Raw genomic sequence first — 25,432 nt, 5'->3', positions numbered from 1 at the left:
GTTTCTTTTTGGAGCCCCAGAGCAGGAGGGAGCCCAGTGCTCAGCCCAGGTGCGTGGCAGATCAGTGCTTCTTGCAGACTCCTGGGTTTGGGCTGAAATCACAGGCAGAGCAGCCATGGGGTGAGGACCTGGAGGCAGGATTCCCACCCACGGAATGGGTTCCTGCTTTCCGCTGCATCCTGGGGATGCTGCTAAGTGCCAACCATTGATGCTAACCTGGGCTAACGGGACATCAGCTGCTAGGGCAGGATCTGGCTGGTGGCAGGAGCATGGAGGAAGGAGACTTCCCCCCCATCATCCTGCATACCACTGAGTCAGTACCAAGGGAACACCCCTGAGCCCTAGCACAGCAAGGGACCCTCTCTGCACTCCTCTACCCTGTGGGGCTGTGGCTTCAGAAGCCATCTCAGTGAGTGCAGACGGTCCAGGGGCAATGACCGCAGGGGCCATACGGGCCCAGCAGAAGCCTGGATTCACTAGGGCAGCTGCTTTCTCATCTCAAGGGCCAAAGACCCACGACCTTTGCTTCTGCAGCTTGTGAGCCAGCTCACAAACACACAAGCAGGGGCTCTGGTCCATCATCCCTGCAGGCACACGAGGTCAGCCCAGAGCCGAACCCCGCAGCCCTTGGTTTGCTCCCCACGGGGCGCTGCAGAGCCCACCGTGCCGGCACTCGGGGTGCCCAGCAGTGCTGAGCCCCACCAGGACACATCCTGGCTCCCAGCAGCGTGTGGCTTCTGCCCTTTCGGAAGCGCTCAGGCAGCCAAAGCACTCCAGGAACTTGTTAGCACATGGTTGACCTGTCAGCAGGGAGAGAGACCGGCAGAGCCAGCCCGGTCCCCATCCGGGAGAGGTTGCATCTCGCCAGCCAGCACTTTGCGAGCTGCCAGGAGCTGCTGGGTGACGACCGCTCTGGCTGTCAGCAGGTGCCGGATTGACAGCACGGCTGGTGTTGCAATGCCCTGCCTGGCAGCCAGTGCAGAGCGGGGAGATATTTCTCTTGGTAGCAGAGGGGCAGCAGCACTGGGCCCTGCTCATCTGGCTGGGAATACTCTATTTACTCATGTAGAAGCTGCACCCCTGAATATTATCTGAGAAATACCTTGCCTGGGGCTTGTGAGTGCTGGGCCTTGTGCTTCCTTGGATTTCCAGGGATCGTGTCTGTATTGCTCTTTTCTGAAGAGGCCAGGTCAGAAGCAGTTTCTCTTTAAAAGCTGCCCCGTGTTGAAGAGTGGAGCACATCTGCCCCACATTAGCTGCGAGATTGTGCTAGATGAAAAAGTACAACAGTGATCGCTCCATTGATACCGCCTCCATCTTGCCCCATACGTGGCATGTATAATGGCTGAACCTTGGTTTTTGGCAGCAAAATTTCTGGGGCGGGGTGGAAAGTGGGGCTGTTATGTGGGTAAATACGGTCCCAGTGGGGCAGTCTTCTTTCTGGCCATGCGTGTGCAGATAAGGGTACCTCTGGTGACCACCAGCGGACACGCAGTCCCACCAGTGACCCCTCGTCGGGGTTAGCTGTGCCCAGCTGTGCCCAGAAGCACCTCACTGCATCCCAGAGGTGTCAGGGGAAGACAACCTGGGACATATTTAAGAAGAAAACCAGCATTAAAACACCCTCTGGGTTCTTGGTTATACCCCAGGAGGTTCCAACAGAGCGAAAGGCCGAGGCATAAAGCTAGAGAAGGGATTAGCTATCGTCTTCAGCATTGTGGTCTCCCACGGCAAGTCGCTGGGTTTGGGGCATGCCGATTCATAGCAGATCTGCGAGGAGAAAGGCAGCTGCCTGCATAAATTCGCTATGAATTTCTTCTCCTAATGGGAGAGAAACCCACAAATAGCGAAATACCAAAAGTACCTTGATTGGGAAAAAATAGCCTGCAGGAGCCTTGAGCTGCATCGAGTCGCGAATGGAGAGATGTGGGACCACAGTTTCCTGGAAGGAGCAGCAGGAACCTTAGCTGACCCGGCTCCAGTGACTTCAGGGGATGGTGGGGCCAAACCCCACTGAGTTGTACCAGCGGAAACAGAAACACTGGCTTGCTGGTTGTTATAGCCCTGGCATTGAAACCTGCAGCTAGGACTGAGCTGGGGAAGAGCTGTGGGAAATGCGGAGCTGCTGCTCCCTTGTTATGATAGGCTTGCCAGTTGGGTTTGTTCTGATTTTTTAAATTGCATTGGTGGATTAATGAAAAGCATTTTGAAACCTCTGGTGCCTGCCCCGAACTCCATGGTACAGGGTGGCAGTGCCTGTGGGCTCATTGCTGGGTGGCGCTGTGAGTGCTGAACTTGAGGTGCATCCGCTCCGACTGGGATCACCAGGTTGTCGGGCTGTGGTGCAAGGACTGGGCCAGGAAACCGAATCTGCACTCAGTCTCTCCAGTTCTAGCCCAAATTTGCACCAGGCTGATCCCAGGCCTGTTCATATAGCCCTCCGGGGGATTAGGATCGGGCCCTGAGAGCAGGATCAGTGCTCCTGGTGTTTGCTCCATCTCCTCAAAGCCATGTGCGGGCTGAAAATGCCCAGTCACGTTGCAGGGGATCAAGACCAGCTGGGTTTGCTCCGGCATGATCCCTGGGAGACCAGCTGGGTTAAAGCTGGCATGATCCCTGCTGCCCGGCACTCCTAGCACAAACCCACTGCGGGTCAGCACAGCCCAGGACTTGGGTGCACATCACACGGGGCCTCCCTGCCTGTGCCCCTGGCAGAGCGAGAGCAGAGCCTGGCTGATGCTCACAAACCCCAGAGGCAGCGCTGCAGGGGAGAGATCCCTGCTACATCACTGCTCGCCCTGCTACAGTGATGGGCACCGGCCAGGCCCCGTGGACTAGACCAGGGGTGGTCAGTCTGGCATGACCAGGGAAGATCAGGAAGGGGACAGTGATAGAGAAGTCAGGGAGCAGAAAGCAGAGGGGGAGATTGGGCAGGAAGCAGAAGGCAGGGCAGGAGATCAGACAGGGAGCAGAAAGCAGAGCAGGAGATAGAGCAGAGGAGGGGGATTAGAGTGGCCTTTGGGGAGGGTGTGGGGCTAAATTGTAGCAGGCCTGCCAAAACTGTGTGCCCTGCCTGTCCCCCCTGGCCTAGACCCAGTCTTGCAGGGGTCTCCAGGCAGCTAGTTGGCTGCACCAGAGGGAATTAGGCTGCGGGGTGCAGTCTGCCCACCCTTGCTCCCCTTGCTCTGGCTGGTGCCAGCCCCCACTCATGCAATGAGGCGAGCTGGCATCCCAGAGCGCTGTCGCGGTGCTGCCTGCAGAGGCTGCTGTGCTCCGGTGTGACTCAGCCTTGCAGCAAAAGCAGCTACAGGTTGTGCTGCTCCTCCCTCCTGGGTGTCTCCCAAGCCCCTGCCAGCTGGGCAGGGGGGCTATGGCACTGGGCAGCTCCAAGGGGACTGGACAGGGCCTGTCCCCACTGCCGAGAGCCACCTCAGATGCTGCCTTCTCCTTTTGTAGAGCGCAGCAGCTGTTGCTGATGCCTCGGGCTGTTTATAGCCGTGTTGCCAGGTTAACTACATCATGCAGCATCTGTCTGGCAGCTGGGCTGGGAGTGTTGTTCTCGGTCGCAGACAGGCTGAGCGGGGCCAGGACCCTCGTGCCCGTGCAGTGAAGATAACCGTGATGCTGCTGCTCGCTGCTAATGGGGAGTGAGACACTGCTGCTCCTCTGCTCGGGAGCCAGGGCAGGCTGCCTGCAAGGCAGAGGTGTCCAAGCCTCCTCCTATGCATTGCCCTAGCAATAGTCTGCAACCTGGCAGTACCAGCCCGCAGTGTCCTGCGTAGGGCTGAGAGGCCTGGCTTGTGTTAAGTGGAGCACTGCTGGCTCCAAGATCCAGCTGGCACAGCATGAGTGCCCAGCTGATGGTGCTGGGTACTGTGGATGGGCCTAATATGAAGGACAGAGCAGAACATCTTGCATCTTGGTGCACTCTTGCCCGCTTCTGGCGGGAGTAGCAATTGCTGTACTGCGTGTCCATGGCCCCACACTGCCAGGAGCCAACCTGATCCTCTTGAAGCAGTGCGGGCAACTCTTTTGACAGCCGTGCCACAAATTAGCCCCGTGCCTTCCCCAAGTGCCACTCCAATCCCCTTCCTCTGCCTGCTCTGCTGCTCTGCTTTCTGCTCCCTGCCCTGTGTTCCCAGCCTGATCTGCTGCTCAGCCATCTGCTCCCTGTCTGATCTGTTGCACTGCTTTCTGCTCTTCTGCTTTCCTGTGCTTCTTGGCTGATCTGCTGCTCCGCTTCTTGCCCAGTGTCCCCTGCACAATCTGCTATTCTGCTTTCTGCTCCCTGCCATATGCTCCCTGGTTGATCTGTTGCTCTGCTTCCTGCTCCCTGCCCTATCTGCCGCTGTGCTGCCTGTTCCCGCTCCGATCTAACATGTGCCACACACATTGGCTACCCCGGCCGCTTGTGGCATGCGGGCTGCATCTTGGCCACCCCTGTCTCAGAGTATGATGTGAAGGCATGATCTCCTGGAAGAGGAGGAAGGAGTTCCCGGGCCTGTCACACTATTTAAGACACAAGGAGCAGCCAGCTCCATCGCCTGAGCTCAGGAGGCAGCGTTCGGCCCCTGCCTCCTGCTTTCCTCTGCTCCGAGCCTTGCAGCTGCTGCCAGAGGAAATTTCCTGGCCTTGGATGCAGCCTGACAAAAGAACTGCTGCTGCATGCAGTTGCTATAGAAACCGGCAAGTATCTCATTAGATGTAATTAATGAAGCCGGGGCTGGTGTGGAGGAGCTGGAGGAGCAGGCCCCAGTGAAGGAACCTCAATCACAGCTGCTGGCACGTGGGTGCAGTAGCCTGGGGCTGACCAGCACTTCCAGCCAGTGCCCTGGTGCCAGCCACACACACTCCTTTTCCACCCCGCTTGTGTCAGCAGCGTGGGTCCAGGTGCCAGCGAGAGGCAGCTCCACGGTGGTGCTGCTGCTGGGGCTGGGGCTGTTTGTGGGTATCTCAGAGGCCAGGGGGTACCACGGCATCACAAACCCATCAAGAGGATAGTGGGGGAAGCTCCTGATTCGTGTGCAAGAGAGTTTGGTTCAGATCCCCTCGATCTCTGAGCAGGGAAGTGACCAAGGTCCTTCACCAGCAGCAGTGTCACTGTGAGCATAGCCACAAGGTGTCTGAAAGGTGCCTGTTAGCAAACCCGCCACCCGCTGTCAGGCAGATACATTGGGCCACAGAAATTTTAATATCACTTTGGGCTGGCGACTTTGAATCCAACTCAGGAAGACCATCCTTGAAGAGGAAGGGAGGCCACAGAGCAGCTGTGCTCTTGGGTTGAGGCTGGGGTTTGCCGTCAGGAGCGGGAAGCAGAAGCAGGCGGCTTAGTCTCTTTTGCCTGAGTGTGGCACGGAGATGCCCAGCACTGAAAAGTGCCCAGAGGCCCGAGGGAGGGCATGCTGGGTCTAGAAGCTGCTCTAGCTTCATTCCCTGCGGGAGGAGATACACCCTGGACTGTCCCAGCCAGAGCAGCCCTGCAGCATGGCACCAGATTTGCAGAGAGCAGGCAGGGCCACCCTGCTCGCTGCACTGGAGACAGGGGTTGGTTCAGTGCTTAGCACAGAGACCCCAGGGTCTCCACTCAGCTCTGCCTCTGCCCTCCATGAGATGCCTGGAGGGCAGCTGTGAGGCAGTCAGGACCCTGCTCATATTGGCTCTCTGTGCCTCAGTTTCCCCCCATCTGTAAAAAGAGGGATGGTGATCCTCTCTGCCCCGTGGGCAAGAGGACAGGACAGCATCCAAGCGCTGAGGAGATATGAGTTCAATCCCAGGCTCTGCCAGTGGATGGAGAACCTGGGGAGGTCCCTTCCCCTATTGTTGCCTCGGTTTGCCCATCTGTATAATGGGAATACAGGTGTTGCCCATTGAGGCACAGATGAACCAAGGATTGCTGTTCTTACCCTATGAGCTCCCCAGGCACTCCCTGATGGTGTGGCCCCGGCCACATGTTCCCACCAGCCCCAGGAAGATGCAGGCAGAGAAGGGAGGAGGTTGTTCTCAGCCTGGTACTCCCCAGCATGTGGTCATGCGCGCCGGGGGCAGCATGGCACCCGGGCGGGTTGGGTTATGCTAGCTGAGGCATGGGCAGCCTGGGTCCCACGGGAACCAGTGGAGGAGTTTGGCCTGTCAGGGGTCAGAAAGCCCTCATGGGGCTGCCTCATCTGCTTCTCCAGCCACAATGGATATCCCCTTCGAGGGAGTCAGAGCTACTGCTGCTTCCACCAGGCCCTGGGGCAAGCACCATACGGGCTCAACAGGAGCATGCAGGTGCCAGCTCCTTAGTCCCTGCCCTATCTCTGCCCCCACTACGCTCTGCCATGTTGCGGGGTGGATTCCCCGTTAGCCGGGAGGGCGCCTGAGCGCTGGGGCACTTGGTAGGCTTGTTTCGGCCCAGACTACGTGTCCTCCGAAGGGACCCGGCTTGGTGTTGCTGGGCCTGCTGCTCTGCTCACAGTTAGTCCCCGTGGGTCTACAGCCGTTCCTTCCAAAGTCTATTTATTTCCTTTCCTCGTTACCATCTCCACCTCGCTCCATGTTAATTAAATACGGCTATTTCTAGCTCTTGCTCCTTTCCCTGATGCTTGCCTAAGCTTTGCCTGCTGCAATGCCAGGCACAGATCAGCCCTCGAGTTGCAATCGAATTCCAGCATGCATCTCTTCCCATCGAGGCTCTGCGCCACCTCTCAGGACACCTGGGCTCAGGTCAAGGCTTCATAGACGGTCTACGTGACTTCAGGCAAAGCACAAAGGACCTGGGGAACTGTGCGTTGGCTTAACGGTCTTCGGAGCAGACCACAACCGTTGCCATCACAAAGCCATTAAAGAGCTGCACATCCATCCATGCTCCACCCAGCAGCTGAGACCAAGTGCTGCATTGGGAAGCCCCCAGCTGCTGAAGGGATCATGGCAGAGCCAGCAAAAAGCTCAGGAGAGTCTCCATGTGCCTTCTGCCAGCTGCCACGTGGCAGCAAAACCCTTCCTCTAGTGCAGTTATGGACATGCTCAGCCTGTGCAGTGTGGACCAGGCCTTAATCTGTCTTGCTGCTTCTGCTCCTTGTCTGTATGGCGGGGCTGATCTTGCCCTCATGCAGGTGGGCTGTTTGGCAGGGACATTTCAAGCCTAATGAGGTTGGTGTTGCCACCTAATCAATCCAGCATCAAACTTGCTGAGTGATGTATGTCTGGAGGCCTATCACAGCACCACCGAGTGCCGCGGGCCATCAGATCCAGCTTCCTCACAGCAGGATTCACTCCCATGTTCATAACATAATGAAACCACATCTGGAAGAGGACTGGGTGCCCATTTACCTTCCAGACTGGTGTACAGGCCTGGGCCACATTTTTATATTGGCAGGGCTGTGCCAGTACGGAGTGTGATTTGGGACCAGTATAGCCCCACTGGTACAATGCCCAGTGCAAGCACAATTATCCTAGTATAAGGGTGGGATCCATCCAAAGGTGGATTTTACCAGTATAGGAGGAAAGCTCATAGCATTATAAGCACATTTATACGGGTGTAAGCGCACCTGCTGTACACACTCTAGGATAATTGAACCTTTGGTATCACCAGGGCCTTGGTATCCATTACAGCCAGGCTTGATGTGGGATGTAGGTCTCATTGCTGCTTTGAAGATGTGATATTCCCCAGAGCTGTATAATGCACTCGCTGCTGCTTTTTTGGGGATCACTGCTCTTCCTCTTAGGGGCTGATCCTGGAAAGGACTAAGGACCATTCTCTCATATGCTTGGTGTGTTTACACAGGACGCTAACTGCGCAGTAGCCTAATACTGCGCAATAGTGCGCCAGGCAAAACCCATGCTAATACGTTGCTGTGTAGTAGTATTAGGCTACTGTGCAGTTAGCGTCCAAAAGACCCCGTGCACCGGCACTACTGCGCAGTAGCACGAGTTACCGCACATTGATTCAGTACATGGTTATCCAAGTACTGTGCTACACTTAATGCACAGTAAATACAGCATTAATGAACATGTAGCTGCACCTGCTGTGGACAGTGGGGCTGGGTGGAGGGGCTTGGCTTCATGCAGGATTGAGCTGGGAGGCTGCAGGGACATGTGTGCTGTTGGTGCCCAATTCAGGATGCATTGTGTCTGACACTATGGCAAGACCTCTATCAGTCCTGTATCTCCCTGGGCAATGTTGCGTGTGGCACCGTGCCCGTACAGGGTGCTCCTCTCCTCCCCTGAGTGAGCTTATAAAGGAGCTTGGCTGAGGCTGTCATCAAGGCCTGACTCCAGCAGTATCTTGAGAGTCTCCCAGGGTCCCTTGACTTGTCCCTGAGCAGAGATGGGGCTTTTCCTGGCTGGCCAAGCATCCCACCGGCTTCTGCCCCCCTCTCCCTGGGTGTTGGCATTTCAGTGACCCAGAGTGTTTATGGAGCCCAGTGCCTGCGCGTGGCTCTTGACCCCTCCAGTGACACAATAGAGACTTCCAGGCTCGGGGTTAACGGCCCTGATCCTCACAGTGTGGGCAGGTCCCTCCCTAGGGCTCGGACATGTTTTAGCTCAAGACAGGGAAACCGATGTTTAGACCCTGAAGTCACTCATGGCTCACGGCCCATCCAGGGGCAGCTGGAAACAGCAGGCACTGCGGGCTGTTGCCTTGCAGGCAGTCAAGGGGCTTGCACAGATGTGGTATCTGCACACCCCAGTTGACATGCACTGATAAAGGCTTTGCACATACACCGTGAGGCACGCTTGCCTTTAGAAACAGGAACGTCTTTGCTTCCAGGAGTCTCTGTGAGACCTGGGAATTTCGTGACAGCCCACGCACAGTGTCAGGGGGCCACAGGCCTTCTCTGCAGGGCTTAGATGAAGGGTTGGCTTGCCCCGCTGCAGGGTTAAGCCTCCCCACAAATACTATTGTAGGATGCTGTACAGTGCTTGCAGCCATCAGCGCGCTGCTTCCCAGGGCACGTTATAGTGAGATGCCCCCAGCGCCCGCGGGGCAGCCGGGGCGGGTTCAGCCCCTTTCCCAAAGTGCGCACGTGCCTGTACATTTGGGTGCATGCAGCGTGAGCACCGATTTGGTGCCCGTGGCCCGCTTCTCACTGATCCTCCTGCCTCACTCTGGCAGCGATTGCTTGCGTCTGCCGAGTGCCTCATAATAACAGCAGCAGAGCTACAGGCAGGCTGCACACCTGCTAGCAAAAAAGAGAGAGAACCAGCAGACTCGGACCGGGGGAGAGGGACGGACCGCCAGCCGGACGCAGGGACCTCGGTGGAGGTGCTCCCCCATCTCCTCCTCCCTGTCACTTCATTATAACTGGGGGCTTTAGCATCTCCCTTCCTCTTCCCCTTGCCCCCCCGAATTGTTTCTGGATTTCGCCGTGGTGGGACGGCCAGACCCCGGGACCCGTATGCTGCAGATGGTGAGGACGCTGGCCCAGTTCACGATCGCATTGGAAGACATGCGAGAGATCGGGGACGGGGCCGACACTGCCGCCGGCGCCCCCTCCGGTATGGGGGGGGCGGCCGAGGAGACACCGGAGAAAGGCATCGGCAGCCGGAGCAACCCCAACAGCGGCACTGCCGAGGTAACAAGGACCGGGGCAGACGGACGGGGTGCGTCGCGGTCGATGGAGGCGGCACGTTGGGGAAAAGTCACGGGCAGGGGCATTAGGTGGTTCTTGTTCCTGAGGTTGTCAGGGTGCAGGCGTGTTGGACTGCTGTGGTATGCACACACGTGTCATGTGCGTGTCCGTGGGTCTGCGTCACGCAGTGGGGCTGCGCAGCACATTGTCCTAGACATCCATGCAGCAGCTCAAGTCTCTGCCTCCTTGGCAGAGGTGTCATCCCCAGAGGTGCCCAAAGGAAGGCTACAGTCCTCTTGCAACGTGGGTGGCTCCCAGTGGCCATGCTTTGGTTGGGGGCCCTGCGGTGCCCACCGGTGGGATTCGGGACTCTGCCGGAGTCTGCTCCCCCTGCTCCAGCCGGCAGAAGTAGAGCAGCTGCTTTGCAGACGGCTTGTTCTCCCCCGCCTGACGGGGAGGAAGGGTGTGATGGAGATGATGGCATGCGGGCCACAGCCTGTAAGAGGAAAGCCAGGTACCTCTGAGCTGGGCTGCTGAGGCCCCCATCCCATGACGCCTTGTCCCATGCCTCATCCTTTCAGGTCACCTGTGGCCCCATCCTGCGAGGATGCTCAAGCCGATCCAGCCCCCTCCATGGAGACCTGCCGGACTCCTTTCATGTGGGACGTGGGTGGCACTGCGTGGAAAGCAGGCGCTTGGGACCGAGACTGTTTGTGCCTCCGTCTCATTGCTGCTAACAACGGGGGCAAGATGGCAGTTCTCCCTGCTAATGTTGTCGATGCCAGGCATGGGGCTAGCCAGCAGCCCTTCCTGGGGGTTGAGAAGGAGAAGGATCTGCTTTTGGGAGATCCCAGGATCCCCTTTCCCTCTGTAGGCAGCCCATATGCAGCTTCAGGAGCCAGAGGGGAGGTGCTGGGGTCCAGGATTGAGGTCCCGGGGCAGGGCCTTTGTAAGGCAAGGCACATGCCCGCACCCATGGCTCTGGCTGTGGAGCATGCATCTCCTGAGTCCTTCCTCCCATATATTAGCCCCCTAGCAGGATGCAGGCCCCCCATACTGCAAGCTAGCCCCAGGTAGGCATCGGGGTGTCAGCAATTCAGGACACGTGTGTCCGGGCGACAGCCGTACGTACATCAGCGTGTGGGGTCATGATGGAGCGGGCGGCTCGGGGACCGTGGGAGCCTCTCTACCAGCCCGGCTCTGTGTGCTCAGCCGCCCCGGATGCGTCTTAGCCGTGCGCGAGCGCTGTTCCATGTTTTGCTGCTTTAACGATTTGGAGCATCGTTAACCCTTGCGGTCGCAGAGCAGGGCATTGCACCGAAGGCCATCTGCATCTCTGAGACAGCTGGTGTCCTCAAGGAGGTGGGGGTTGGACTGAGTCCTGGGGTAGGGTCACAGTGGTTCACAGAGGTGGGAAGGCATGAGTGTGTGTGTGTGTGTGTGCGTGCGTGCGTGCATGCGTGTAACCCACAGTTGACTTCTTCCCCCATGTCTGCCACAGACTCCATGCACGACCTTGGGCAAGTCACTTCCCTAGTCCCCATGCCTCAGTTTCTCCACCTGTCCAACCAGGACAATTTGGTGATGTCTGGGAGGACCATTGCCCCGGCATTGACAAATGCCTGTGAAAAGATCCCTGGAGCTGGCCTCACTGGGAACCAGGAGTGTCTCACTGGCAGCTGCCCGGTGCCCCTCACTGGCGGCACGTGGCACGTGGAGGTTTCACCTCGGCACACACTCTCGCTCTGCATAGGGGCCATGCAGTCATGGGGGCTTGTTGGGTTTGCCGGGTGCATCCAGCAGGATAACACCGGGGACAGAGAGGAGGTCCTGGGCCCCGTTCAGAGCAGGGGCCAGCATGGAGCCCAGGCCGGCCTCGGCCCCCATGCATGCATGGGCTCCTGAGGCAGCGCCCAGCCCTATCGATCGCATTTCCCCGTGACTCAACCAGCCATGAGCTGCTCTGCAGCTGCCCACCTTCTGGTTGCTATTCTTGGTGTCGCGGTAGCCCCCACAGCCGCCGAGGGGCCAGGTTCTCCATTGGCGTAATGCTGCAAAGCTGCCTGGGATGGTGTGTCTCCGCAGACGGGCTGGTTGGGCATGGAGGGGAGGTATGCAAGGGGACCAGGCACAGAGGGCTGCTGGCTCTTGCAGTGCAGCTGTGCTGTCTCAGCGGGCATGCATGAGACTCCTCTTCTCCGGGAGGGGATGTTCCCTTGCAGGAATCGGGCCCTGCAGTGCCAGGTGCTGTACAAATGCTGCACTCCAAATGGCTCCCGCCCCAGTCTGCTTGCCGGCAGCTCTCAGATGGCTGGTTCCCTCCCGGCGGAGACTGAGATGGGTCCCAGTGCTGAGAGAGGGCACAGCTCAGGCCTAGCAGCTGTCTGGGCATGGGGGATGCTGGGGAAAGGGGCCAGGGCCTGCCACTCAGCAGCTCTGTGGCTGGTTTGGGGCAGGGACAGAGCCTTTTGTGGGCACTGTCGGTGGACATGAGGCTGTGAGGCCTTGCTGAGACTGCCTAGCAGCCTCGTACCCACAGGGAACTGAGCCTCTGGCAGGCTAGGCAGCGTCCCCAGGGTCCCACAGGAAAGCAGTGGCAGAGCTAGGAATTGGACTTGAGAGTCCCCAATCCTCTCCTTCTGCCAGCTGGGCAGCAAGGGTGCCTTTGAGCTGTCCAAAAGGACTAAGCAGGAGGATTTGGCCATGGGCCCTTCACTTCACGAGGTGTTGGAGAGCAAACCTCCACCGTACTGCAGGCCTGCAGCCCTTAGTCAGTGCAGGGCATGTATGCGCGCAGGTGAGACTGCAGGGGGAGGGGACATGGGCAGCTATCCCCTGCCCTGGAGAGATGCTGACAGGCTGCCTGGGGCAGGCGAGAGAGCCCTACCACGTCTGACCCACAGCCTCAGGGCAAAGGTGCCATGCTAATTGCAACCTGGCATACTGCCCCGGAGTGGCACCAATGCACAGAGCCCCTCAGGCTAGGCTGGGTTCACAGGGTCATGCCTGCACCATACAGCACTGGTTTTCATGGCTGAACAGCACTCCCTCCAGCCAGCCCCCTGCCCCCTGAGTCTCCATCCTCTTGGGGACGCTGGCCCTTGTTGTTCACCGCAAGCGCCCTCGTGCTCCCACCACGCCTCCCCTGTTAACCCAGCCTGGGTCCATGTGATTTGCCGTGACCCCCTTGTTTATGTCCCGTGTTTTGGATTTGGGACTGATGCCCTGCCAGCTCCCCAGGCTGAAAGGTCTCCCCGTGGGGCTTCCTCTTGCGGTTTCTTTAAGTCATGACACTGTGGACTCGTGTGGCGTGAGTACCTGAACCTGGCATCAGCAGACCTAAGCTGGCATGAGTCTAGCCTGAACAGGGAAGCTGCAGCAGCAGGGCTGTCAGCACTTGTTTCAGCCACTGGAGCAAGTGCCCTGAACCTGGGCATGCTGATACCCATGCTGCCACCCAGCTCCCGATGTGGCCGGCTGGTCTCTGTTGGCCTGCAGATTAGGTACCGTGCAGGCACAGGAGATGTGGTCTCCCTGCCCTGCCCTGTCCTGGAAGGACCCCGTCACACAGCAGGGAAGTGCTGGTTCTCCAGCTGCACCACTCAGTGCTGGGGCACCAGCGTGTTAAATGTTGTAGCAGAGAGCTGTGGCCATGGGACAGCTGTGATGTAGAGGCCCAAGGCTGGGCATGGGGAAAATGGTGTATTAAACCCTGTTCTGCCACTGACCTCCCCCCGGCCTTCCTCACGAGGAAGTGACTCTGCCTCAGTTTTCCCACCTGTGAAATGGGGCTAATTGCTTACGCCAAGACCTACAGAGGGAAAACGTTGTGTACCTGTGAAGCAGGGTTCTCACGATACCTGTCTCTGCTAGCAAGCGACCTATGACCCGCCTCTAAAAAACTGGACTGAGGCCCAGCAAACTCATTCAACTTGAATTCCCCAGCAGCCCTCAGACAGACATAAAGGCTGGTCGCTTCCTGAAAGGGCCTCAATCAAACTGAGCTAAAGTTGCCAGTTGGATCAGCTGTTCCCCTCCAGCTGCCTCCTGACAGCTCGCTCATCCTGCCACGCCAAAAGCCAGGACACTGCTTATTGCATCGACCAAATCTCACTGTTTCCTTGTTCTTCCCCCGTCTGCCTGTATTCATCCAGGCCCTCCTGGCTGGGACTGTCGGCCGGCCGTGTGGGGCGGGGAGCATCTTCTGTGCTCATACAGCCCCTAGCACAGCAGGGTCCCAGCCTGTGACAATGCTGCGAAGAACAATAGCCGTGTCCTGGAGCTTTCCTTCTCTGCCGTGCTTGCTCTCGCTCCTGCCTTTTGCCGTGGGGCTTTGAAACCATCTCTCACAGCTGCACGAAGGTGGAAGGGGATCTCTGAACGATCCAGCAGCATTATTAATTCATGGCTTCCCAGCTCAGCCCCTAGCTACAGCCAAGCACTTGTTTACCGCAGGCTGTTGGGAGGCAAGGCAGGTGGGATGTGGTGGAGGCTGTGGATGCAGGAGCAATTCACCGCTCACTGGAAGGGGATGGGGCTTCACCCTGCCGCAGTCACTTGCAATGGGTATGCTCTTCCCCCGGGATAAACCGCAGTCATTTTAGCCCTTGCATTTCAGGGGTAAGTTATCCCAGGTTGCTTTCCGCTTACCCATGGGGGCAGCCAACAAATGGGAAAGCACCCCCCCACCACCACCCCTTTTTGCCCCGTGGTAAGTTGTTCGTGTGTCCATACTTGGAGTATCGGAGGCTCAGGGGGAGAGAAGAGATGGGTTCAATGTTAAAAGCCTGGCTCAAGCGTGACTTCGGATCCTGTCTCAGATGGCAGCCGGGGAACCGCTGCCTGTCACATTGCATCCCTTTGTTCCCATGGCGATGTAACCAGGGATGCATCAGGTTTCCCGAGGGAGGCAGGAGAGTGCGTACGGGCTGAACGGTGCCAGTCAGGGGCTGTATTTGGATGAGGGCTATGTGTTGTGAGTGCCCCTCCACCCCCACCAGTGCAACCGGCATGGCACAGCAGAGGTGGTTAGCGCTGTTCCACCCCAGAGGTGGCTGCATTTCAGAGGTGGGGATGGGGTATTTTCAGAGCCATCCGGGGGGGCTAGAATAGACCAGACACCCCCGTCCCCAGAAGCAGACGGGGTTTTGAGCGCTCATCTCTGCAGACAACGCTGGTGGGAGTGGAGCGTACTCCCCACTGTTGGCTGTTTTGGCTCACATCCTGAGCCTTGAGGATACCTGCTACTTCCCCATCTTCCTGGCAGACACTCGATGGCCCCTGGCAGCATCCAGCTCTCTCAGAGTCCAGGACCAGGGGGGACAAAGCACCCCAAAGACGGCCGAGCTTGCCTCGGTGCTCCTGCTGGGCATCTGAGCTCTTCCAGGCACCCGTGTGCCAGGGAGCTGTCGGCAACCCACCCCCCCAGTAGTTAGTATGAGACCACTGGCTTCATAACAGGTGAATGGTTGGAACGAAGGATGACAAGCCAGGAGGAGGAGTGCAGGTCCGAGGTTCATAAGTAGGGTCCCAAGGGGAGACGCTGAGCAGAAAACCCCAGCCAGCGCTCACGGCCCCTCCAACGCATCTAAGAAGCCTGTGGACGCTTCCCAGCGCTGCTTGGCTTGGAGGAGTCAAAGTCACTTGGGCTCCTCCCAGCCAGTGCCTCCTTCCTGGCCTGGTCGATGGAGAGCTTGGAAGAGGTTGACCAGAAGGTCCCAGGACTTGGTGGGGCCACGTCTCGAGTGTGCAGAAAGCAAAAGGCTCTTGGGGAGGCAGTTGGGGGTTTCATGAAACCCTGTGCTCCAGGATTCAAGTTGATCTTTGTGTGTTAAAGATGAAGGTGAGGCCTGACAGGTGAGGAGGATCACTCCCTATGTGCCAGATGTGGAGTGATCACACCTTCCTCCGAAGCATCTGGTCCTGGCCTCTGTCAGAGACGGATCTATTTGTTATGCAGGCATGGATGCTGGACAAGGGAGCCTGGTGGGATCCTTCCTGCGTCCCTCTCTGTCCCGGTCCCCCCTGATTACAGAGGGGTGGTGATCTCCAGTGCAAAGCAGGTCACCCCCAGTCAGTCTAGGGTCACGATGTCAGGCTCCTAAGGGCACGGTGTCAGGACAGAAGATGTGTGGCACAGCTGGCAGGAGCTTAAACTGCAGCAAGAGAGATCAAAGTTGGATGTCGAGAGGAGCAGTCCAGCATCATCTCTCTCACACCAGAACAGGCCAGCGAGGGGGCAAGGCATGTGCTGGGATTTCTTCACTGCTTGCTCCTTTGCCAGCCCCTGTGCCTGAAGGTGGGGACTGGCACGAGTGTGTCTCACACATGCTATCCAGGAGCAGAGGGAGACTGTATCTGTCTAGGCAGCCCTGCTAGTGGGCATATAGCAGAGGGCTGAGGATATTGAGCTCTGTGGTTGAGGGCTAGGCTGGGCTTCCAGCCCCAGCGCTGAGCAGGGTGGGGTGGGAGCTGCTGGGGGAGGCAATGGGTCTCTTCTGGGACACCATCTTGCCTTGCTCCACTGAGCAGGCGATTTGCTGGTGCCTACTAACACCATAGAAAGGAGAAGAAACTGCCCCACTCTGCCCATTTGCTCCCACAGGAGGGGGCAGGTAACAGGTATACAGCATCCCTTGCTCATGCATGCCCAGCCAGGTGCCAAAGGAGTGGTGCCCCCCAGGTGATCTGTGCTCACACACACACATGCAAGGGGAAGGTGCCTCTGCAGGATCTCTGCCCCCTGCTCAAATTAGGCACCAAGGGGGTCTTTTTTTTCTCCCAGCCACATGCCGCTCCATGCCGCAGAAAGCTGCCGACTGGAGAGCAGCTGCCTGGCTGAGTCACAGGGCTGGGACAGCACCTTCTAACATTAATCCTTTGATTAGCCCTTTGAATGCAATTCATCCACTAATTACAGCCAATTAGCCCAATGGCAAGTGGCTGGATGAGCCTTTTATTTATAATTAAGGACAGGCTTGTGCCTAGGTGGTGATTCCACTCTGATGATGTGTGCAGTTGTAGTTGAGACTCTGGGCTGTGCTCTGCTGGGACCCTGGAGTGGGGGTGAAGGGTCTTTGTGCTGCTGTTTCTGGTGTCTCTGGTTTCACTGCAGCCTAGTGATGTTGGCTCTATGGTCCTGCGATGCTTCTTGCCAGAGATAGAGGCTGTGTGCCAGCCACATGCCAGCTTGGTGTTTGCCTTATGTTGATTGCACCTGGTCTGCTCTCCCCGTGTAGTTGAGGTCCTAGGTTCATAGGAAAGTAGGGCTCACGAGGGCATCTAGTCCAGCCCCTGCTCAAGGCAGGACCATCCCTGATGATCCCTGAGATCCTGTACGCTGCTTGTGGCCGTGCACTGCTGCTCAGGCCAGCTGGACCCAGCGTTTCAGCCCCTGCTTCATTCAAAGCACTTTGAATGAGGGCTTTGAACTGTCTGCTGCATTCCTCCCAAGAGGTGGCTGCATTGCAGTGGTGGGCATGGCCCAAGGGAGGGAAGGGCTTTGCAGTAGACTCCAAAGAGCTGGGTTATTCCACCACCCTCCCTGCTGGAGCAAAGGGGACAGCAAGCCCAGCTGCTGGGTAGAGGAGGCTGGACCAGGTGCCTGGTCATGGAGCATGTAACTCAGCTGTCTGTAAAGGCAGGGGTGGGGACTCTCTTACCCAGGGACCCCACCAGCCCTGTGTCCTCCCACCTGTCTGTGTGACCCTGGGTGAGGCTCCTATCTTCTTGGGATGTCCGTTCCTCATCTCTAAGATGGGCATGAGGACCCTTTTTCTGTGCCAAGGCAAGCTGGTTAGAGCAGACTATGCAGTACTCAGTGTGGGACCTAATATCAAGGTGCTTCATTCACCCCTCCAGGTGCAGCCACTTCTGGGGTGAAACAGGACCCGGACTAAGGGAATTTCAGGGCACAGTTGATTCTTCCTGTCACATTGCAGGGGCTTGGGACTCCTAATTCCTGCAGGGGCCTGCCTGCTTAGGACAGCACCACTGCCTTAGAAGCAACCGGCCCATCCTTAAGGGCATCCTTGGAAGTCTCTTGCCTAAACACGCTGGCTGCTGGGATGTGATGTGGAGCTGACTCCCAGCCTGAGCTGCTGCTGGGGAGCCATCTCTGCACTTTAAGCATCATGAGGCTCTTTTTCCTCCTTATTTTGTCTTAATGCATTTCTATTCCTTGGGCACCCTGGCAGCGAGGGAAGCAGCTCTGTGGATCTTGCCATGCTGTGCCTGCTTGCCTGCGTGCGGCTGACATTGTTCTCCTTGTGTCACCGTGTTGATGCTTTGGGTTTTCACGAGGGTGTGGGAAGCAAATTACACAAAAATATAAAAACTGCTATTGACTGGGTCAGACCGTAGGTCCATCTTGCACAGGCTCCTGCGTCACACGGGTGCAGAGGGGATGCTGAAAGGGACCGTGACCTGAGTCTGACCAGAGTTTTTTCCACTGTTCCTCTCTCAACTTGCAACCTCCAGCATTTAAAGTCCGGGCAGTTCTGCATTGGAGGCCGTAGCCCATGCTCAGTGCCCCTTTCCTCCAAGAAAGTGTTCAGCCCCTTGGTGAATGTGGCTAAAACTCTCTGCTTTCACCACATTTGGTGGCAGCGAGTCCTCACTTTAATGACACGATGTATGGAAAACAGTCTCCATTTGGTTACTTTAAAACTAACTACTTACTCCTTTGATGTTTGGTGTCCCCTAGTTCTTACAATGTGAGAGGCAGTCCATAATAAATCCCTAGTGACTTTCTCTTTGCCATTTAGTATTTTGTAAACCCTTCTCATGCTCCTCCCTCAAACATCTCTTTTCTAACCTGAACAGGCCTGGCCTCTTTGGTCTTTCCTTGCATGCACGTACCGTTCCTGGTTCTCGGGAGCTTTCCATCAAACTCCGTCTTCTGTAAAACCCGCACGAGCCCGCTTGTGTCACGAGAGCTGCAGGGATGCACCTGAGGTCAGACAGCTCAGCACGCTGCCCAGGCACCCCAGCACACCCTGTATCATCCCACCCCGCCATTGCATCCTGTTGGAAACCTGCTTGCCAGTCTCTGTTGTTTGTCCTCATCATGCCTACGGCAGCAAGGCCCCGTGCCTCGACAGACGTTGCTAGGCACTGATGTAAGATGAACAGCAAATAGCTCTGGCTTCCCAGTGCCAGCCATAGAGCAGGGCTCCTCTCAGCTGGCATGCATTGTCATGGGTCTTGATTTTCATAGGAGCATCAGCCTGGTAAGGGCCTCTGAGGCCATCAAGTCCAGTCCCCTGCAGCAGGAAGCCCTGAACCAAGGATCTCCCCAGATCCCTGCATCCAACCCTTGTGCATAGCTGCAAGGAATAAAATCAGAGATACCAAGAACAGCCTAAATCAGGCCACAGGTAAAAGCAGGGGAGAGGAGGCACTGCCAGGGCCCTGTCATTGCGGCAACAGCAGTTCATATATGCTGATCTGCAAGAAAGGACCATGCCCCATGTTACGGAGGATTGAGGAAACCCCCCCAGTCCTGGCCAGTCTGACCTAGGGGGAATTTCTTCCTGGCCCAGATTTGATGACTGAGCAGATGAGCGAGACCCGGGCTCTTTGGAGATGTGGACCCAATTGTGATCTGATGGAGCCGGCATGAACGTGGTGCGACGCCTCGGTTGTTAGCAGAGGTTTGCGGGAGTGAAACCAAGAGAAGATGAGCCACAAGTCCAGGCCGCTGTGCATCGGTTTCTTGCCATGCAATGATAAGTGAGGAGAGCATGAACAAAGCAAGTTGCTGGAAGGGATGTTGGTGAGAAACCAGGAGTCCCTGTGTTGGACCCAGGTCTCTTCCAGCTGGATCCCTTTCTTTCTGTCTTAGCAGCCCCAGCTTGGAAAGGACCTCACGGGTCATCTAGTGCAACCCTCTGCACAGAAGCAGGAGTCAGTGCAGACAGATCCCTATCTAGGGCTTCTTCCCAAAACCCTCCAGCAAAAGAGGGTCACCACCTCCCTGGGGAGCTTCTTCCTCTGTCCCCCTGTTCTTGATGTGAAAAGGCTTTTTCTGATCAAAGTTGGGTTTGGTGGACCTTAAGATGACACTTCCAGCCAGAAACCAGGATGCTCAGGGAAGGGGGAGAGACGATTGGTGCCTCAGATGGCTCAGCAGTGCTGACTCCTATATTCTCATGTCTGCAAATGACCAAGTCACAGTGGAAGAAGTAGGTTGAAAGTGGGTGATAGCAGGAAATAATGCCAGGGGTGCCTGTCCCTATCCTGGGTGGTTATGTGTGGTGAAGTTCCTTGCCCAGGTGTGTCACTGTGTCGGCTTGCAATCACCACTGTTTATTAGGCGGAGATCGAGCTGGTGGCCTATGTCGTGCTGGACAGGATGCTCAAGATCTGACAGTCCTGCTTCAAGAAGCAATGGAGAGATGAGGAGAGGTCAGGTGGGAGGCTGGATGCAAGCAGGACCTTGGGAGAGAGCAATGTGGGCAGGCTGTGTGAATGAGCTGGTCTCTAAAGAGGCAGTGGATGGAGAAAAGCTTGATTCGTAATAGCAACGATTAGCTTTTAGGTAGCGCTTTCCAGGCTGTGTCATTGGCCCATTTTACAGGTGGGAAGATTGAGGCACAGAGCAGCAAAGGAGTTTGCCAGTGTCACCCTGCAACTGAGTTGGGATTTGAATCCAGACCTCCTAAGTCCCAGCCCAGTGCTTTGTCTGCTACCGTGCACTGCCTCCCTTACAAGAAGGGCAGACTCCCTGTAATATGGGCACTGGAGATGAGAAGGTGGCAAGACAAAGGCTCTCAAAGGAGGGCTGCAGGTGGAGCGAGGGGCTCATGTCTGCAGGAGGGGGTGGGTGGAGGGTGCAGAGGACAGTAGACTCAGGGAGGAATGTGGCAGAGGGATTTTGGGGGTGCCCTGGCATGCTCAGAGCAGCTAGGCAGCACCGTGAGTCTCCGTGTCAGATAGATCCATGTGGGAGAGGGTGGAAAGCTGGGGGTCAGGCCGGTCTAAAGGCATTGACAACCTGAGAAAGGATGGCAGAGAGGGCTTGGGACAGCAGATGCCAGCTCAGTCGAGGAGTAGCCCGCCTTGCCTCAGTCTCCTGCTGCTTGTTTTCACCGAACGCTAGGAAGAGTCCCACAGAGCCGAGCCTGGGGGGCACCAGGGCAGTGGGGCTCCCTGCAGACCTGGGACGGGGCAGAGAGGGGAGGTGGAAGAGAGAGGGGACAAGTGAAAGCTGGCACCTGATTTTCAGAGGTGCTAGGCATCGGCAGGTCCCTTTGGCTTCAGCTGGCATAGTGGGTGCTCAGGGCCCATGTGCTTAGCCGCAAAGAGCTCTGGAGGTGGGAATGAGGAAGCTGCCCTGCTCAGAGACGCATGGTGCTGGCTTTGAATACTCCACCTACGTCGCAGGAAAACCAGCGCTGCCATCATCTCAGAGCCGCCTTCTCACTGCTCTTCCCCAGCCCTTTCACCACGGGCCCGCAGCGGTCATACACCATCCCTCCCTCTGGCGCTGGCTCGGGTGGTGTCAGTGCCAGCACCTCTGGCCTTGACGTCGGTGTCCACGTGGCTGGGGGTGGAAGGGGCTGTGCATCGTTGTACAACAGGGATGTCTCCCCTGGCTTCTGCTATCGGCACCAAACTTTGCTCATATGTCCAGCCTCCGGCAGACTTTGTTCCTGCCACCTTGGGAGGAGGGTCCGGCTTGGTCTCAGCTCAGCCCTGCTCCTGCCATTCAGTTTGCGCTGTGCAGGTGCCCCCAGGCCAGTGCTGGTGTATGCTCTGCTCCCTGGGTTTGGATGATCAGAGAAACTCGGACCAGAACTCAAGCCAGGCCCCTGCTGCAGGAGAGGCTTTGGTTTGGGGTCCCTGGATTCGCACCTGGAGTCTCGGCACAGGCCTCTCTGCGATACTTCTCGCAAAGCTTTTTTCCAACTCCCTTTTGTGCCTGACTGCTTTCCCCTCGCTTGTATTTCATTCTGGGGAGAGCGGGAATATAATGTTATCCGTACTGTGGGCGTCTCAGCTGCAGGCTCCCATCTGCTCTCTCAGCTCCATGCCTGGATGCTCAGTCAGGTTAAAGGTCTGCCAAAGCAGAAGGGCTGTACGGACTGGCATTGGCATGGCTGGCTTCGTGTCTGGTCACTGTGACTAAATGTGCAGGTCCCCATTTACAGCTGGTCCATCCGGGTCTGGAGTATAGTCACCTGGACATCTCTCTGAAAGCTCTTGTGAAGGATGTCGCTTTGGGTGGATGCATCTTTGGTTGCAGCTGCAGTGGGACTTCATCACATGGTGCAGGTGTGTTGGGATGCTTTCATGAGGGTTGTTTGCCATCAGAGGTCTGGTCCATTGAATGCTGTGGAAAGGTCCCAGTTGACCACAGTGGGCTGCAGGCCCCCATTGCTAGCAGTCAAGCTGCTGAGTAGTATACCAGCTCTCAATTTGCAATTCTCTTTCATCAGAAGCCACTTCAGAGCTGGTCACCACCCCTCGCTGCTTGTGGATCCCTGTGGTGAGGCGCTGGTCTTTGAACAGTTGGCTTCAGACGTGGTCCCCCACCGGCTCAGACTCTCCAGGTGTTGTGTGGCTGGCCAGACCTTGGCTTGGACATCCAGCACCGTTCTTTCTGAGCAGCTGGCCTTTAGTCGGCTGTGATTAAATCCTCCCTCCCGTCCCCTGCGTGGAAACCTGTGCCCAGAATTAACCACGGGCAAGCTGGTGCTTCATGAGTAATGAGCATGCCGTGCTGGAAATGTCAATGCATATGCCGGTGATGCAAAACTCCTTCATGTCCTCCAGACACCCCTGGCCTAAATCTCACCCCTTCTTATCTGCCTCAACCACTGAATGTCCTTGAGGAATTATTTAACACCTCCTGTCCTGTCTAAGCGTAATTGGACGTGGTAGTGAACGTGCATTTCTGACTACAGGACAGACTGAGCATGGCATAGTCCTTCTACTGCCTGTGATGTTTGGCTAGACCGAGGCCTTACCTGGAGTACTGGGCCCAGTTCAGGGCACCTGCTTTAACAGATGTAAGACCAATAAGAGATTTTGAAAATCAGACCTATAGGAAAAGGGTGAAGGAATTGGGTTGGTTTAGTTTAGAAAAGAGAAGATCAAGGGCGGATGTGCTAGGAGTCTTCCAGGGTGTTCGAGTGCGTTGTAGGTGATGCCAGATGGTTGTTCTCTTGGTCTACCCAGAGCAGCACTGTAAGTCACTGCGTAATTGATAGCAAGGAAAGTCTTGGTTAGAGATCAGGAAGCACTTTGTAGCTCTAGGGATGGTGAATCTTCAAAACAGGACTGAAATCCTTGCCGTCGGGGGCTGGCTGTGTGCGTGTGTTAAGAATAGATCCCAGAGACCTCTCAGGGAGGGTCTAGGTGCATGCGGTCCTACCCCGGAGCAGAGGGTGGATAATGTGGCACTTGGGCTTCCCGTTCCTAATGGGAGCACGGGCACTTGGGCTTCCCATTCCTAATGGGTGCACGGGCACTTGGGCTTCCCATTCCTAATGGGAGCAGGGGCACTTGGGTTTCCCATTCCTAATGGGTGCATGTGCACTTGGGTTTCCCATTCCTAATGGGAGCACGGGCACTTGGGTTTCCTGTTCCTAATGGGAGCAGGGGCACTTGGGTTTCCCATTCCTAATGGGAGCAGGGGCACTTTGGTTTCCCGTTCCTAATGGGTGCACGGGCACTTGGGTTTCCCATTCCTAATGGGAGCACGGGCACTTTGGTTTCCCGTTCCTAATGGGAGCACGGGCACTTGGGTTTCCTGTTCCTAATGGGAGCACGGGCACTTGGGTTTCCTGTTCCTAATGGGTGCACGGGCACTTGGGTTTCCCATTACTAATGGGTGCATGGGCACTTGGGTTTCCTGTTCCTAATGGGAGCATGGGCACTTTGGTTTCCCGTTCCTAATGGGAGCACGGGCACTTTGGTTTCCCGTTCCTAATGGGTGCACGGGCACTTGGGTTTCCCATTCCTAATGGGAGCACGGGCACTTTGGTTTCCCGTTCCTAATGGGAGCACGGGCACTTGGGTTTCCTGTTCCTAATGGGAGCACGGGCACTTGGGTTTCCTGTTCCTAATGGGAGCACGGGCACTTGGGTTTCCCATTACTAATGGGTGCACGGGCACTTGGGTTTCCCATTACTAATGGGTGCACGGGCACTTTGGTTTCCCATTACTAATGGGTGCACGGGCACTTGGGTTTCCCATTACTAATGGGTGCACGGGCACTTGGGTTTCCCGTTCCTAATGGGAGTAGGGGCACTTTGGTTTCCTGTTCCTAATGGGAGCACGGGCACTTGGGTTTCCTGTTCCTAATGGGAGCACGGGCACTTGGGTTTCCCATTACTAATGGGTGCATGGGCACTTGGGTTTCCTGTTCCTAATGGGAGCACGGGCACTTGGGTTTCCCATTACTAATGGGTGCATGGGCACTTGGGTTTCCCGTTCCTAATGGGAGCACGGGCACTTGGGTTTCCCGTTCCTAATGGGAGCAGGGGCACTTGGGTTTCCCATTCCTAATGAGAGCACGGGCACTTGGGTTTCCCGTTCCTAATGGGAGCAGGGGCACTTGGGTTTCCCGTTCCTAATGAGAGCACGGGCACTTGGGGTTCCCATTCCTAATGGGAGCAGGGGCACTTGGGTTTCCCATTCCTAATGGGAGCAGGGGCACTTGGGTTTCCTGTTCCTAATCAGGCCACATCCACTAGCAAGCAGGGAGCAAGGTAAAGCCAGCAGCAGACGGGACTTTCCTGGGGCAGCCAGGACCCATAGTAAAAGAGAAAGGTGGAGGGAGATTTGTTGGGTGTCCATGTGAGAGAACAGCTCACTCCAGGTGACTTGATGGCATCCCTCTATGTTAGCAGTCCCCACATGTTTTCTACTCAGGAACCTGCTGATAGTGGGGTAATTTTGTGTGGCCCCCGCCCCACGCTCAATTATGCTGCTTGTGTGCTTACAATTTACGGCACCTCTGCTGCTTTGTGGTACCGGTGTTTGCATCTGCAGCGAGCGGTGAACCCGGGCCCCGTACCCCGAATGAAACAGGGCTAATTAGCTTGGTATTGGCACAGTGACAGCCATGGTAACACCCGACCCCTGTTAATCACTTATGACCCCACTCATAATTGCCATGACTACAGTTGGGGTTGGGACCCCTGGTCTGGATGTGTCCTGGTTTGAGGTCACCCGTGGCCATGGCACAGCTTCTTAGCATCTCTCTTTTCCTTTTCCACAGGATATGAGGAAACATGTCACCATGACCCTCCTGGACACGGAGCAGTCCTACGTGGAATCCCTCCGCACCCTGATGCAGGTAACGTGGTGCCGACGTGCATGAGAGACGTACGCTGGTGTGGGAGTGGGGATTGGTTGTACAGACATGTGGCACACCGAGATCACTCTCATGCCCTCGCCTTGTCCCACGTGTGACGTCAAGGACAGGGCACAGGAGCCAGGCTAAACACACAGCTCTCAGCAAGAGATGATGGATGTCTGCCATCTAGCCCGCAGAGCTGCACATGGACATACACATACATGGCTCAGAAACCGGGGTGGGGAGAACAGCAGAGCTCTTTGCCTTTGGGAGTGCCTGTGATTTCTCATCTCCCTGAAAGAAGCTTGCTGGGCTTTCACTATACTGAGTATTGCCTGGCACAGTGATCTTTCATTATTGTGAAGACTGGGCCACATTCTTCCTTTGGTTATAGCCAACATTGTCATCATGGCAGCACAACTGCAATTGAAAATAAATGTTGTAGCTGTCATGAGCGGTCATGGTCCCAGTGGCTGTGGTGACCTCTTGGGTAGCAATGACCAGCCCCAGCAAGGTAGGGACCTTGCCTGGGGCTGCCTATGCAGTGAGGAGCCAGTGGAAGGAGCACTAC

General features: G+C 56.6%; 1 protein-coding gene across 1 annotated transcript in view; it reads left to right on the top strand.

Annotated features, from left to right (window-relative positions):
* The window catches only part of ARHGEF17 (Rho guanine nucleotide exchange factor 17), a 192,670-nt gene that overhangs the window by 101,102 nt on the left and 66,136 nt on the right, over positions 1 to 25,432 (top strand). Inside the window, exon 2 of the mRNA XM_014603489.3 lies at positions 24,784 to 24,861. Within this exon, the coding sequence (XP_014458975.2) occupies positions 24,784 to 24,861 (78 nt within the window). The remainder of the gene's footprint in view (positions 1 to 24,783; positions 24,862 to 25,432) is intronic.

The sequence above is a fragment of the Alligator mississippiensis genome, chromosome 1, assembly GCF_030867095.1.
Source record: "Alligator mississippiensis isolate rAllMis1 chromosome 1, rAllMis1, whole genome shotgun sequence".
Classification (NCBI taxonomy): Eukaryota; Metazoa; Chordata; order Crocodylia; family Alligatoridae; genus Alligator; species Alligator mississippiensis.
Note: the sequence above shows the minus strand (reverse complement) of the source record. Positions and strands in the feature narration are given on the sequence as shown.